Here is a 13,995-nt window from a genome sequence, read left to right on the forward strand (position 1 = left end):
CCCCCCTCAGCGCGGACAGCACAGAGCCTGCTTGGGATTCTCTCTCTCCTTCTGTCTCTGCCCCTCCCTTCCTCACGTGTTCTCTCTCTTAAAATAAATAAACTTAAAAAAAATTCACCACGTTTATTGACTCCTCTTTGCACAAAGTCAGTTTGGCTGCAGGCCAGATGGCCATTAAAGAAAGTCTCAGTTAATTGCTTCAAGTCCAAGAGGTAGCTCAGAACCTGCTTTCTACTGGCCCTGCAGCCCACTCCAGGCTTCTTGGTTCTTGTGGCCCTTCTTCCCCACCTACTTGTGGGGGGCATGCTGCCAGCCTCTACCCATGCCCCAAGGTGCCTGGCCCTGTGTGGATAATGCAGTTCCTCCTTGTATAATCAAGTAGTTGTTGTCTCCCACCTGTACCGCATGGCTGTCACTTATGATAACAGATGGCGGCCCTTTAAGAGAAATTTGCAGGGTTAGTGGAAGGGTTAAGTAGTGAGGACCTCAAAATTAGGAGGAGCAGCAGGGTGGAGGGGCAGCGGCACCTTGTGTCCATCCTGGGGAATTGCAAGTATGGGGTCTCTAGGCTGGCCTGTGGCTGGGTCAAGGCATGCCTTGGCCTTCCCCTTCCTGCTGCCCCTTCAGAACCCATTTGCAGAAATTCAAAAGGAGTGGCAACTAATGTCTGAGACCCTGATATTTGGGTCTTTTCTTCCAGGAGCCCCTCTGGACCAGTATAGCAAAACGGAAGTTAGGGGTTCACAGAGCTGGTGCCGGGGAAAGTCAGGAAGCTCAGGGCAAATCCAGGCTTTGCTGTGTGACCTCAGTGGAATCTAGTCCCAGTGGGTGTCAGTTTCTTCATTATATGAAACGAGAAGTTTGGGGTAGTTGGCCACTAGCCCTTTCTCTCCCCTGCTACCCAAGGTACCCTGGATCTATATATGGTCTTGAGGAAGAAGCCAGTGGAAGAATTAAGCAGGAGAAAGGAAGGAGTGGGGAGTGGGTACCTGGTATTGGATTTAGCCCTGGTGCCCTGGTTGGCCAGTTGGTGCCATGTCTCTTAGCCCCCTGCGAACAACACAGCTCTCTTAGGCTCCCTGTCCTGGGGCCTATTCCCCTGCTGCATCCCCTTCAGCCCCAAATTTTCCCTGGCGAGGGGGACAGTATTCACAGGATTCCTAGTGCATCCTCTAGTTCTGCCAGGGTCTCACCTGATTCCCTTTGGGCCCAGGACCTGGGGTCCAAGCCAACTTGGGGCTGGGGGTATGATTTCTGAAAGGTGAGGTCTCTGGAGTTTGGGGAGATGGGGCTGTTGAGGCTGAAGGTATCCCTGCTCTCCGGGAAGGCTGAACCTTGTCTCCCTGTGTCCTGATCCTCTCAGGAAGATTTGTACATTTCTTAGGAACACAGCCGGGGGCCTCCTTCAGATTTAGTTTGTTCAACATTTCAGAGGCTATAGAATCATGGCTTCCTGTGGTTCCCCTAGGCTCATCCGTTTCTGTCCCTCCTGGGCCTGGCTTGGGGGCAGACAACATCCTGTTGCTACCCCTGTGCTCAGACAGGAACTTCTTCACCTGCAAGGATAAAAGGAGCGTTCTGGGCATGGAAGTGGGAGAGCCAGTGTAAACCCAAGGAAAGAATCTCTTGGTCCATAATCCATTACCTGGGAACTCAGCGGTGAGGTGAGGAGAGTGGGGCCAAAGATTAAGGCATGCATAAAGAACAGTGGTCAGTAGGGAGTCATTGGGTGGCCAAGAGAGTCATGTTGTGCCATCCTTGCTCCGCTCTGGGGTTGGGGGTGGCATTGGACACTCACCATGGAGACTGCGGCATCCATCTCCTTGTTTACCAGATTGAGGGCTTCCTCGGTATTTGGTCGGCATTCTGGAAACAAGCAGAGTGGGGTGGCAGATGAGCCAAACCTTCCCAGGGAGAAGCCCCCTGCTGACAGATCCAGGCCTACCCTGGCTGACAGCTAAATGGCCAGTTCACCTTGGAAGGAGGGCCTGTCCTTGGGCTCATGGCTCCAGCAGTGCTGCATTAACCTCTTCAGTCCTTCCAAACCAGGAGTCTCCGGGCCGGGCTGAGGCAGCTTGGTCAATGGGGGCCGGATCTGCCTCTCACACACTGCTTCCTGTACTGCTGATTTCTGGGCCACTACTGGAGTGGGGGTGGAGGATGTGAAGAAAAGACATTCAGGGTATGAGGGGCCACTTGCTCCACCATGGGAAGGGGAAAGGAGTGTAGTCCAAGGCAAGGTGAGGAGAAAGTCAGGCAGTCTGAGCAGGTAAGCTGGAAGAAGAGGGTTTGGAGGCTTGCAGGAGGAGGGCACCTGGAGTTAAGGATCCCAGTGTCTGCCTAGAGTCTTACTCTCAGCTTCTCTTCCAGCTAGCACTGCCCACATTACGATCCCGAAGCTGCAGGAGACACAAAGCTGAGACCTGAGCAAACTGCTGGCAAGACTACTTTCCCATATACTGGCCCCTAGAAGGGTCCAGAGAGGTATAGAAATTTGGAATGTGTGTTTAGAGTGGGTACCTTACCTGTAGACATCGCTAGCCATGGAGGCTCTCCGGTTTACATCAGCCAACAGTTCTGGGGCCAAGTAGGCTAGGGCTAACTCCTCAGATCTTGCCAGTGACATTGAGCCTCCTTGAAATGTGAATAGGCCAAAATCTGCCAGCTGGAAAGGGAGGGAGGAAGGAGAAGGTTGGGGATGGACAGGTAAGACAACTTTCAGAATTCCCTCTCCCACCACAAGGTGCAGGTCCAGCCTTGTAAAGGGGGTTTTGAGGGTTAGGGGAATGGGAGGACCAGTAGGGCCCTTGGGTTGGAGGTCTGGGTACCCTCTCATGGGGCTGGGTCAAAGTCTGAGTCTCCTCAGCTAGGTCAGCCATGAGGTTTTTGATGGGCTGGTGGGTGGGCCTGTGGAACTAACTGACCATGTTGGTCAGGGTCTCAAACACCTGGTATGGTAGGGGCCATGGCTCCTGGGTGGGCTTTGACACCTGTGTCCCAAGGGAAATGCTGAGAGTATGCAGCAGACAGAGCTGAAGCAGTTTCTGTGTCTAGTGGGTGGGGCTAGAACAGTTCTGAGACAGGACTGTGTCCAGAGGCTGGGCTGGGCTATGGGTGGGCTGACCTTGGCATGCAGGTCTGAGTCCAGCAGGACGTTGGAGGGCTTGAGGTTCCGGTGCAGAAGCACTGGATTCTGGCTATGCAGGTAACACATCCCCAGCACCAACTCCTGCAGCAGGCGACAGAGGAACGGCCAGGGCCGAGGACAGTGGGGCTGCAGCAGCCCCACCAGGGAACCGTTTTCCATGAACTGAGTCACCAGAGCCGGCCCACGCACATGTTCCCATTCTAGCTTCCCGGTGACCCCCAGCAGGTGCAGTACATGCTGGCCCCGCAGACTTGCCATGGCCTTCACCTCCCTGGATATCGTCTCCCTACATTCCAGGAAAGAGTTGGAGTGGGGTTCTGCTCTTGGAAGATCCCTCTTTTACCCAATCAGGCCCACAGCACAGCGGCCCCTCCTTCTGGGCCAGACCCCAGGAAGCCCCAGCCCCGCTGCTCAGGTCACTCACCTGTTCATGATCTTGACTGCCACATCTAAATCCCACGTCCTGTGTCGCGCCCAGAACACCGCCCCGAACCCACCTTCACCGATGAACTTCAGGTTCTCCAATTCCTCGAGGGGAACCAGGGAGGCTGGGGTACCGCTGGGCCTGAAAGAGGGGGCCTGGTCTTCCAGACCGCACCCCTTCCCCTGCCCCGTGACACCGGTGACTCTGCACGTTCACTTCCAATCCCAGCTCCCACCCCTGCTCACCCCCAGGGTCCCACTGTGCTCCGGCCTCAGTAAGGAGCTCAATGGCATTCCCGGAGCTAGTCTGCGGAGGGGAGGGGAGGGGAGGGGAGGGCTGTGTGGCTGCGTGTGTCAGGCTGCATATCTGTATCCGTATCCTGCTCTCCACTGACCATAACTTGACGCCAACATCAGACATCAGGCTGGAAGGTGCGAGTCCACACGGATGGAGTGACTTCTGGGAGGGTGGGGGGGTTGTGGCAGAGAGAGACAGGGGGTCGCGAGAGGGGTCACTGCAAGGATTCCACTTCCCGGTTTGCTCCTCCTCTACCCGAAGTGACTAAACCACTTCCTTCATTCGCTGGTACATCTAGGGTCCCGCCCCAGGGGCGCGTGTCTAGGGTGCCGCCCCAAGGAGGCAGGGAGGCAGAACCGAAAGTTAGTCTTTTTCCTTCCTAACTCATATTTCCTGAGCATCTGTGGCGTGTCACAGCCGGGTTAGGTGTCACTGAGACCTTAGGTGCCACACAAGTAATCCTCATCTTTCAGGGACCCACAATCCACTCCTGCAGCCTGTGTCTCTCCCTTTTCCCACAGGATTTCCATCTCCACCACCTACCAGGCCTGCTGTAGGGAGGGGATGAGGCTGAGGAGGATTTTATGGTCCAAGCATTTAGCCCTCCCCCAAATGCCCTACGATCACCGCTAACAATTCTGTAAAGCTCGAATGTGCCAGGTACATGTATTAGCTTATTTAATTCTCACATCCACCCTAGGGGGATTGGTACTACTTTTATTACTTCTTTGTGGATGAGGAAACAGGCACAGGTAGCTTAAATACCTTGCCCAAGCCAGTATGGAGCTGACTTCAGGCCTAGCTCAGAACCATCAGGTTTGACGGACTGACTGAACCATCAGTCTGTACCTCTTAACTGGTTGTGAATGTGGCTAAAGAAGGTGTGAAGCATCTAATAGCGTAGTGAAGGGTCCCTGTCTGTATTTCTGCCCAGTCCCTGACAGCTGCTCTTGCTGAGGCAAGCCCTTGGCATTGGTAGTGATTTGACTCTCAGGGCGTGGTGGTCAGCTAGATGAATTGACCCAGCCAAGGGCAACTGACATTGTGGCGGACATTGGAGGGGAAACACATCCTTGCCCTCTCCCTGCCACACCAATACCTCCACACAAATTCCCTGGTTAACACATGTGCCCAGCAAGCATGTATTCTGGACGAGGGCCTTTGGAAATGCAGGAATTTGTGGAGCTTTAAGGATTTAGGGTAGACAAAAGGTGTCTATGAAGACATACCCACTCCTTACTCTCCACTCTTGAGCTGGATACCGAAGGCCTCACCGTGGCTGGAGGCTGTGGAAACTATATGTGGCCAGTCCTAGCACTCAGTCCTTTATGGGGAGACCTGACTCTCACTGGAAGGTGCTCACCTTGGTATGCACTTTCCATTCTGTCCAGTGGTCCATGCACTCTGCTGGATGGAACAAACATGGCCAGCAGTTAACTGTGATTTTTATTTATTTATTTATTTATTTATTTATTTATTTATTTTTAGCATTTATTTATTTTTGAGACAGAGAGAGACAGAGCATGAACGGGAGAGGGTCAGAGAGAGAGGGACACAGAATCTGAAACAGGCTCCAGGCTCTGAGCTGTCAGCACAGAGCCCGATGCGGGGCTCGAACTCATGGACCGCGAGATCGTGACCTGAGCCGAAGTCGGCCGCTTAACCGACTGAGCCACCCAGGTGCCCCAACTGTGATTTTTAGATCCATACCATGAATTCTGGTAGAGTCAGTTTGTGCTTTTTTTGAGCTATGTAGGGAATTCTAGGACTGTAGTCTCTTTATTTTTTTTTCAAGTTTATTCATTTTGAGAGAGAGAGAGAGAGAGAGAGAGAGAGACAGTGTGTGTGTGTGTGTGTGTGTGTGTGCTCTGATGTGGTGCACACATGCAAGTGGGGAAGGAGCAGAGAGAGAGGGAGAGAGAGAATCCCAAACAGGCTCCATGCTGTCAGTGCAGAGCCCAATAAGAGGCTTAAACTCATGAACCGTGAGATCATGACCTGAGCTGAAATCAAGAGTCAGATGCTTGGGGTGCCTGGGTGGCTCAGTTGACTTCGGCTCAGGTCATGATCTCATGGTTCATGAGTTCAAGCCCCGCATCGGGCTCTGTGCTGACAGCTCAGAGCCTGGAGCCTGCTTCAGATTCTGTCTGTCTGTCTGTCTGTCTCTTTCTCTCTTTCTGCGCCCCTCTCCCACTCACCCTCCATCTCTCAAAAATAAATAAACATTAGAAAAAATAAAGTCAGATGCTTAAAAGACAGAGCCACCCAGGTGCCCCTATAGTCTCTTTAAAAACCAGTACATGGTAGGCACCCAGTAAATATTTGTTGAATTGAATTAAGTGAACAACGAAGACTTTTGGGGATTCCTTACAACTTTGATCACTCCTGCTGGACCTCCAAACTCATTGGGAAGAAAAAAGGAGGTTTCACTTTGTTAAGGTTTGGGGGCTCCCACCTGCACCTTCATGGCTGACAGAACCCACATGAAATCGACTTTATTGTTGAGACAGGATGGCATTTCACAGAATATAAAGGCAAGTGCAGCAGGTCCTCAAAAAAGTCTAGTCAGGAGTCAAGAGCCACCAGAGAGGGCAGCCATCTTGTTCATGAGTCTTTTGGGAGAAGACCCCAGGCTCCCCTTGAGGGGAAGCAGGCAGAAAGGCATTAGAAGGGTGCTTACAGACCTTTTTATGGCCGAATATGTTTAGATTGGGCTAAGGCCCTGAGACTCAGGGGTAAGCCACTATAAAGTGTGGATTTGGGGATAGTGTCATAGCCTGTACTACTTTTTGACTCAAAACAAACCAAACCCCTTTAAAAGGAGGAGCAGGGAGAGGAGCCTGGAGTGAGTGCCTGAGAAGACCCTCTGCTTCGAGGTGGGGGGACCTGGCAAAACAGAGCTGATCCCTAGATTTTGGAGCTGTGGCCTTTCCTGAGGCCTACTGCTGCTGACCCCTAACAGAGCCTCTGCCCCTGTCCCAGGCTTTTGGAGAATTTGGGTGTTTCTCATCTCTTCAGTTTTTTGCTCCTGATGGTCTTTGGTCACCTTCAGCACATTCCTAGTACCTGCTCTGGTTCCCTATCCTTAGTTGTGGGGGTGGGAGGGCAGAGGGTGTGGTTTCTCTTCTTACATATTCTAGCCAGAACTAATTCTGATCTGTTGTTTGATGAAGAGATTCCAGTTATAGATCAAATGGTATTAATTGAGGGGATGGTAAAAAGGATTATGGAGAATTTTCATTTTCCTTAGTGTTTGAACAGTTTATGTTAGCGTATATTACTTTTATAAACAGTTAAAGAAGGAAGAAGATCATGTGTATGCAATAACTCAGCTGTAAGGATATTCACTGAAGTGTTGTCTGACATAGTGATGAAAACAGAACCCTAAATATCCCATAACACGAAAAGATTATACATAAATAAATATATATTACAAAAATTATAAATAAATTATGCAGTGAATGACTATGTAGCCATTAAAATGGTGCTCTAGACCCATATTTATTATCATGGCAGGTGTCTATCATATATCAAGTGGGGAAAAAAGCAGCTTATAAGGCAATAGGTACCATACAATCACATTTTTGTTTGATTGTTTCGGAAATTCTATCTACTCCAGTAGTGTGACAGAGTTCCCATAACAGGATAGCTAAATGCTATGTAAAGCATAACGAACACATTTTTTTCTTTTAAAATGTTTATTTATTTTTGAGAGAAAGAGAGAGATAGAGAGAGAGAAAGAGAGAGGCAGAGCATGAGCATGGGTGGGACAGAGACAGAGGGAGACAGAATCTAAAGCAGGCTCCAGGCTCCGAGACGTCAGCACAGAGTCTGATGCTCTGGGAACTCACGGACCTTGAGATCATGACCTGGGCTGAAGTCAGACCCTTAACCCACTGAGCCACCCAGGTGCCCCATAACGAACACATTTTAAAAATTCCTTAGTGAGCTCCCAAGAAAAGAAAGGTAACCTCCCAATGGCTTCCCCCGAGGCTAATAAAATAAAACAATACAAATCAAAAAGTAAACAGTAAGTAAACAGAGAGTCAACTAACTTGAAGCCTAGAGTTTTGGGGACTGGGAAGGGGGTATGGAAGGTTGGGAGAGAACCAGAGAGTGAGCCCTAAGGCCTAGGAAGATGAAAGCTAAAATGTGAGACACCCCTATTCCCCACAAAGCTAGGACCCTCAACTAGGCTACGTTCTCAGTGGAAAGGAAAAAATATTATCTGCTTACAGAGGGATCTTACAGGGAAAATTGTCTAGGCTGCAGATGTTAAAATTAATAAAAATGTTAGTTTCCATGTGAGATCTGCTCTAACAAGGATCTATGGTTGGAATTTTTACTTTCCCTTTGGTCAATAAACCATAAGCTGAAAATTTTAACTGCCCCCAGATTATTAATGCCCTCTGGAATCCAACAGAAGGAAACTGAATCCTTCTTAGAGGAAAGCATCATCCACCCAAGCTTCTAGATTAAATTCTGCCAAATATAGACTTACACAAAAATAATTTTAATTTATTTTTTTTTAATTTTTATTTATTTTTGAGAAAGAGAGAGAGCACGAGCAGGGGAGGGGCAGAGAGAGAGGGAGACACAGAATCCGAAGCAGGCTCCAGGCTCTGAGCTGGCAGCACAGAGCCTGAAGTGGGGCTCCAGCCCACAAACTGTGAGATCATGACCTAAGCCGAAGTCAGATGCCTAACCGACTAAGCTACCCAGGCACCCCTATTTTATTTTTTAGTGTTTATTTATTTTTGACAGAGAGACAGAGTGTGAGCAGAAGAGCGAGACACAGAATCTGAAGCAGGCTGCCGGCTCTGAGCTGTCAGCACAGAGCCTGACGCAGGGCTCGAACTCATGGACCTCAAAATCATGACCTGAGCCAAAGTTTAAGTCGCATGCTCAACCAACTGAGCCACCCAGGCACCCCACAAAAAGAATTTTAAATATGTAAGGATTCAAAGCACCATGAGAGAGAATCAGCAAGAACAAAAATCAACAGGTTTGTTGATTTTTTTTTAAGGACTTCAGAGTTTGGAATAATCATATGAAGGATCTAAAGGTGCTTCTGTGAACTGTTTAAAGAAATAAAAGATGGGGGGCGCCTGGGTGGCGCAGTCGGTTAAGCGTCCGACTTCAGCCAGGTCACGATCTCGCGGCCCGTGAGTTCGAGCCCCGCGTCGGGCTCTGGGCTGATGGCTCAGAGCCTGAAGCCTGTTTCCGATTCTGTGTCTCCCTCTCTCTGCCCCTCCCCCGTTCATGCTCTGTCTCTCTCTGTCCCAAAAATAAATAAATGTTGAAAAAAAAAAATTAAAAAAAAAAAAAAAGAAATAAAAGATGGAATAGAAAAAAGTAAGCAAGGAATAAGTGATTATAAAAAATGCCCAGATAGGGGCGCCTGGGTGGCGCAGTCGGTTAAGCGTCCGACTTCAGCCAGGTCACGATCTCGAGGTCCGGGAGTTCGAGCCCCGCGTCAGGCTCTGGGCTGATGGCTCGGAGCCTGGAGCCTGTTTCCGGTTCTGTGTCTCCCTCTCTCTCTGCCCCTCCCCCGTTCATGCTCTGTCTCTCTCTGTCCCAAAAATAAATAAACGTTGAAAAAAAAAATTTTTTTTTAAAAAAATGCCCAGATAGATTTAGAAAAAAAAAATAGAATATCAAGAGAGAAAAAAAGTATGTAACGTTTAAGTTGAAATTGCAACGCTTGGTTAAATAGAAAACACAGCTGAGGGGCCCCTGGGTGTCTCAGTCCATCGAGCATCTGACTCTCGATGTGGGTTCAGGTCATGATCTCATGGTTTGATTGAGTGTAAGATCCAGCCCTGCATCGGGCTCTGTGCTGACAGCATGGAGCCTGCTTGGGATTCTCTGTAGGGTGGGGAGGGAAGGGGGAGTTACCATTTAATGAGTACAGAGTTTTAGCTTGGGAAGATGAAAAAGTTCTGGAGACGGTGATGGTGGCACAGCAATGTGAATATACTTAATGCCATTGAACTGTACACTTGAAAATTATTAAAGTGGCAGATTTTATGTTATGTGTGTTTTACCACAACAAAGACCTGCTAAGATTATGATTCCATGTTTTAGATAGAGAGATGTGAAGGTTTATGTTAATAAACATTTAGTGATTTGATTTGAACATTAAATTTTACTGGGGAAAAAGAAAAATAAATATTTATATATAATATATATTTAGAGGGGCTCCTGGGTGGCTCAGTTTGTTAAGCATCTGACTTCAGCTCAGGTCATGATCTCACAGTTTGAGAGTTCAAGCCCCTAGAGTTCAAGTCCACTTCTTATCCTCTGTCCCCCTTTCTCCCTGCCCTTCCCCTTCTTGCGCTCTCCCTCTCTCTCTCAAAAATAAATAAACACTAAAAAATATTTAATGTAGGGGTGCCTGGGTGGCTCAGTGGGCTAGGCATCTGACTTCTGCTCAGGTCATGAACTCACAGTTCGTGGGTTCGAGCCCCGTGTTGGGCTCTGTGTTAACAGTTCAGAGCTTGGAGCCTGCTTCAGATTCTGTGTCTCCCTCTCTCTCTGGCCCTCCCCTGGTCACACTCTGTCTCTCTCTTTCTCTCTCAGAAATGGATAAAAAATTTTTTTAATTAAAAAAATATTTAATGTATATTTAGAAAAATATAATATGTATACATTTTATATATTATAATATATAATACATATTTAGAAAAATACCTAAATGGACAAATAAAAAATTAATTTAAGTTATGGCTGGTAAGTTTACAGGTGATTTTTATTTTCTTATGTCTTATATTTGTATTTTTGGGGGGCACCTGGGTGGCTGAGTCGGTTAGGCATCTGACTTTGGCTCAGGTCATAATCTCACAGTTTGTGGGTTCGAGCCCCATTCAGGCTCTGTGCTCTCAGAGCAGCCTGCTTCGGATCCTCTGTCTCTCTCTCTCTCTGCCCCTCCTTCGTTCACGCACTTTTTCTCTCCCCAAAATAAACATTTATATTTGTGTTATTTATCTGTATTTCCTAATTTTCCTAAAATGAATTCCCAGATACTACATTTCGGTCTCTTTTCCCCTCAGGACATCAACCAGAGGTGCGGAGACTTCCCTCTGCCACCTGCCTCCTACCCTAACCCGGAAATCTACTCAGCGAGCAGCTCGCTCTTGGTTTCTTGAAGCTATTTTTTTTTAAAATATATTTCTTTTTTTTTTTTAATTTTTTTAATGTTTATTCATTTTTTTGAGAGACAGAGCCCGAGCGGGAGAGGGGCAGAGAGAGAAGGAGACACAGAATCTGAAGCAGGCTCCAGGCTCTGAGCTGTCAGCACAGAGCACCATGCAGGGCTCCAACTCACGGACCAGATCATGAGCTCATGACCTGAACCGAAGTCGGACACTTAACCGACTGAGCCACCCAAGCGCCCCTCTTGAATCTTGGATAGCTGGTTGAAGTTAGCCCTTGGCAGTCCAATGATGAACAGGATTTTGACAGACGTAAACCTGGGGAGAGCGGATTCCAGTCAGAGAGGATGTTGTGAGCAAAGGTGCAAAGTCATCAATGATGATAAAAGCTGATCTTTTTTACACTTGATAGTACACAAAGCACTCACTGAAAGTCACCGCAATTCTGTGAGGTTCGATGTATTGTCAAGCTCTGCAGATGAAAGAAATTAAAAGGCTTCCTTTTTTGTCTGAATGTGAAAAACAAACATAAAGGGATCAGAAACCTTTTTACAGTGACAGTGCAGACCAGTCTCCCAGACACAAAGCTGCTCCAGCTCCTGGTTGGGGGGAGGGGACCCTTATCTCGGCTCCCAGCTGCTGAAAAACAAATCTTTACGGCAGGGTAAGCGTGAACTATGGGCAACTGAACTTTTGGGGACTGGGCTGCACTCAGCTTGGAAAGGTCACAAGCAAACCCCAGGGTTTGAGCGGAGTTACGGGGAAAGTGTTCCACTTGGAAAGGGTCGTGATATTGTGATTTACAATAAGAAATATATTAAAATACATTCGACCCCATTCCTGGAACAGAGCTCCTAAAACCTTGGAATTTCCTGTGAGGAAAGCGGAAAAGGTGCCTTTTGTTATGTTAATGAGGTGGCCTTCGGAAAGCCCTGAGATAACCTAAGGAGGGGAGCTAGTTGCCAACCTGTAATTGAAGGATTGATTGAAACTTCCAGTCCCGCCCCTGACCTCTGTGGGAGGGGAGATGAGCTGGAGGTTGAATCAATTACCAGCTCCTGTTTAATTCAGTCATGACTCTGTAATGAAGCCCCATAAAACCTAAAAGGTTGGAGTTTGGAGAGCTTCTGCGTTGGGGAACAGGAGGTGCTGGGATAGTGGTGCTCTCACAGCGCACGGAGGTTCTGTGCCCTTTTCCACATAACCTGCCCTATGTATCTCTTCTATCTGGCTGTTCTTGAGTTATATTCTTTATAATAAACCAGTAATCTAGGGGCGCCTGGGTGGCTCAGTCAGTTGACCATCTGACTCTGGATTTCAGCTCAAGTCATAATCCCAGGGTTGTGGAATCGAGCCCCATGTCGGGCTCTGCGCAGAGCATGGAGCCTGCTTAAAATTCTCTCTCCTTCTTCCCCTCTCCCCTGTTCGAGTGTGTGTACTCTTGAGTGGTCTCTCTCTTTAAAAAAACAAACAACAAAATAAACACGGTAATCTAGTAAGTAACCTGCTTCTCCATGCTCTGTGAACTGCTCAAGCAAATTAATTGAACCCAAGGTAGGGTGCACGGGAACCTCCAATCTATAGCTAGTCAGAAACACAAATGACAACCTGGATTTGTAATTGGTGTCTTGAAGGGTGTGTGTTGTGTGTCAGTCTTGTGGGACTGAGCCCGTAACCTGTGAGATCTGATACTGTCTCCAGGTAGATAGTGTCAGAATTGGGTTGAGTTGTAAGACACACTGTTGGTGTCCAAGAATTTCTTGGTGGTGTGGGAACCTCGTCTTGCTACACGCATGGTGAAAATGGGTCCAGAACTTTAGGATCCCACCTGCTGTGGCCCCAGCTTCCCTCTACCCTTGGGGTTCTTTGTTTTGGGAGCCCCTTCCAGTGCCCAGGATGCGCTCTTCTTCTCTTTTAGCATTCCAAGCAGGTCAAAAGCCCCTTGTAACTTGTTTTTCCTTAGCAAAGCTGAAAGAATGATGATTTCACAAAGAGCCATGCTGCCCCTAGGGCCATCTGCCCCAGCAAAATGGAATACCTGCTCATTTGTCATCTGTTTCTACTAGAGGGCATGGAATGGTGTCCCCTTGGCAGAAAATAAGTTGCTGTTCTGCACCCTCAAGGCAGGGGAGCCTTGGAAGGGCAACTTCTTTTTATTCTTCCTACCTTAGTGAGATGGGGTGAAAAAGATTTTGAGCAGCCATCAATGATAAGTATCCGCCCACATGCAACAATCATAACGCACCCCAATCAGTGTGGAGTCCTTCTTTGCTTACCGTGTCTAGTTAATGCTTAAGATCTAATTTTGATACTCTCCCAGCCCCCCTCATCCCAGGCAGGGCAGGGGGGCAGTCCACTGCTTCAAATTGCTTCTCTAGCTGGATGTTCTCCTTGTTTGTTTGTTCGTTTGTTTGTTTATTATGGGGAAATTGAGTATAGCCTAATGGTCAACAGTACAGGCTCTGAGGTCAGACTATGTGGGATTGAATTCTGGCTCTGAAAGTTACTGTTTGACATTCAGTGAGTTGCTCAATGTCTCTGAGCTTCAGTTAATTATAGTACTTACTGGATAGGATTGGCTGTGAGGATGAAGTGAAATAGGCATGAGACAACACCACACATTTCCAAGCACATTATTATGTGCTTCATTAGTGATAGGCATTAGTGCAATAAACATTATTGTGTTTCCAACCTGAGGAACATTTCCAGTTCACAAGGTATTTGTAGAGCAGAGAAAAAAACGATTTAACTCATGCTCAGTGAAATAACTTTTCCTTCTTCGGGTAAATTCCCAGCCCCACCCTTTCCTCCCAGGGCCCCTTTAATGACTGACTCACCCTTCAGGTATTCTCTCTTCTGCCCAGACAAATGTCCTGAGGGAGTGATTGAGGAAGTCAGTTGTGTCCAGGCCTGTAGTCTTGGGGAGAGAGGACTTTAATCCTGGGTTTCTAGTTTCTGGTACTTGAGTTGTC

General features: G+C 48.0%; 1 protein-coding gene across 3 annotated transcripts; it reads right to left on the minus strand.

Annotated features, from left to right (window-relative positions):
- Positions 1 to 109: 109 nt before the first annotated feature.
- On the minus strand, positions 110 to 4,133 carry RIPK3 (receptor interacting serine/threonine kinase 3). 3 transcript variants are annotated; one of them, XM_047861575.1, is made up of 10 exons: positions 3,967 to 4,131; positions 3,573 to 3,713; positions 3,125 to 3,434; positions 2,526 to 2,665; positions 2,353 to 2,399; positions 1,975 to 2,142; positions 1,799 to 1,866; positions 1,194 to 1,556; positions 990 to 1,050; positions 110 to 437 (listed from the first exon to the last, which is right to left on the minus strand). In XM_047861575.1, the coding sequence occupies exons 1-10, from the start codon at positions 3,990 to 3,992 to the stop codon at positions 289 to 291; spliced, it is 1,473 nt and encodes a 490-aa protein (XP_047717531.1). In that variant the 5' UTR covers positions 3,993 to 4,131; the 3' UTR covers positions 110 to 288. The 3 variants fall into 3 exon arrangements, with proteins under 3 accessions (XP_047717531.1, XP_047717533.1, XP_047717532.1); XM_047861577.1 differs by lacking the exon at positions 990 to 1,050 and having other exon boundaries at positions 3,967 to 4,133; XM_047861576.1 differs by lacking the exon at positions 3,573 to 3,713.
- Between the last annotated feature and the right edge of the window lie 9,862 nt (positions 4,134 to 13,995).

The sequence above is a fragment of the Prionailurus viverrinus genome, chromosome B3 (genome assembly GCF_022837055.1).
Source record: "Prionailurus viverrinus isolate Anna chromosome B3, UM_Priviv_1.0, whole genome shotgun sequence".
Lineage (NCBI taxonomy): Eukaryota > Metazoa > Chordata > Mammalia > Carnivora > Felidae > Prionailurus > Prionailurus viverrinus.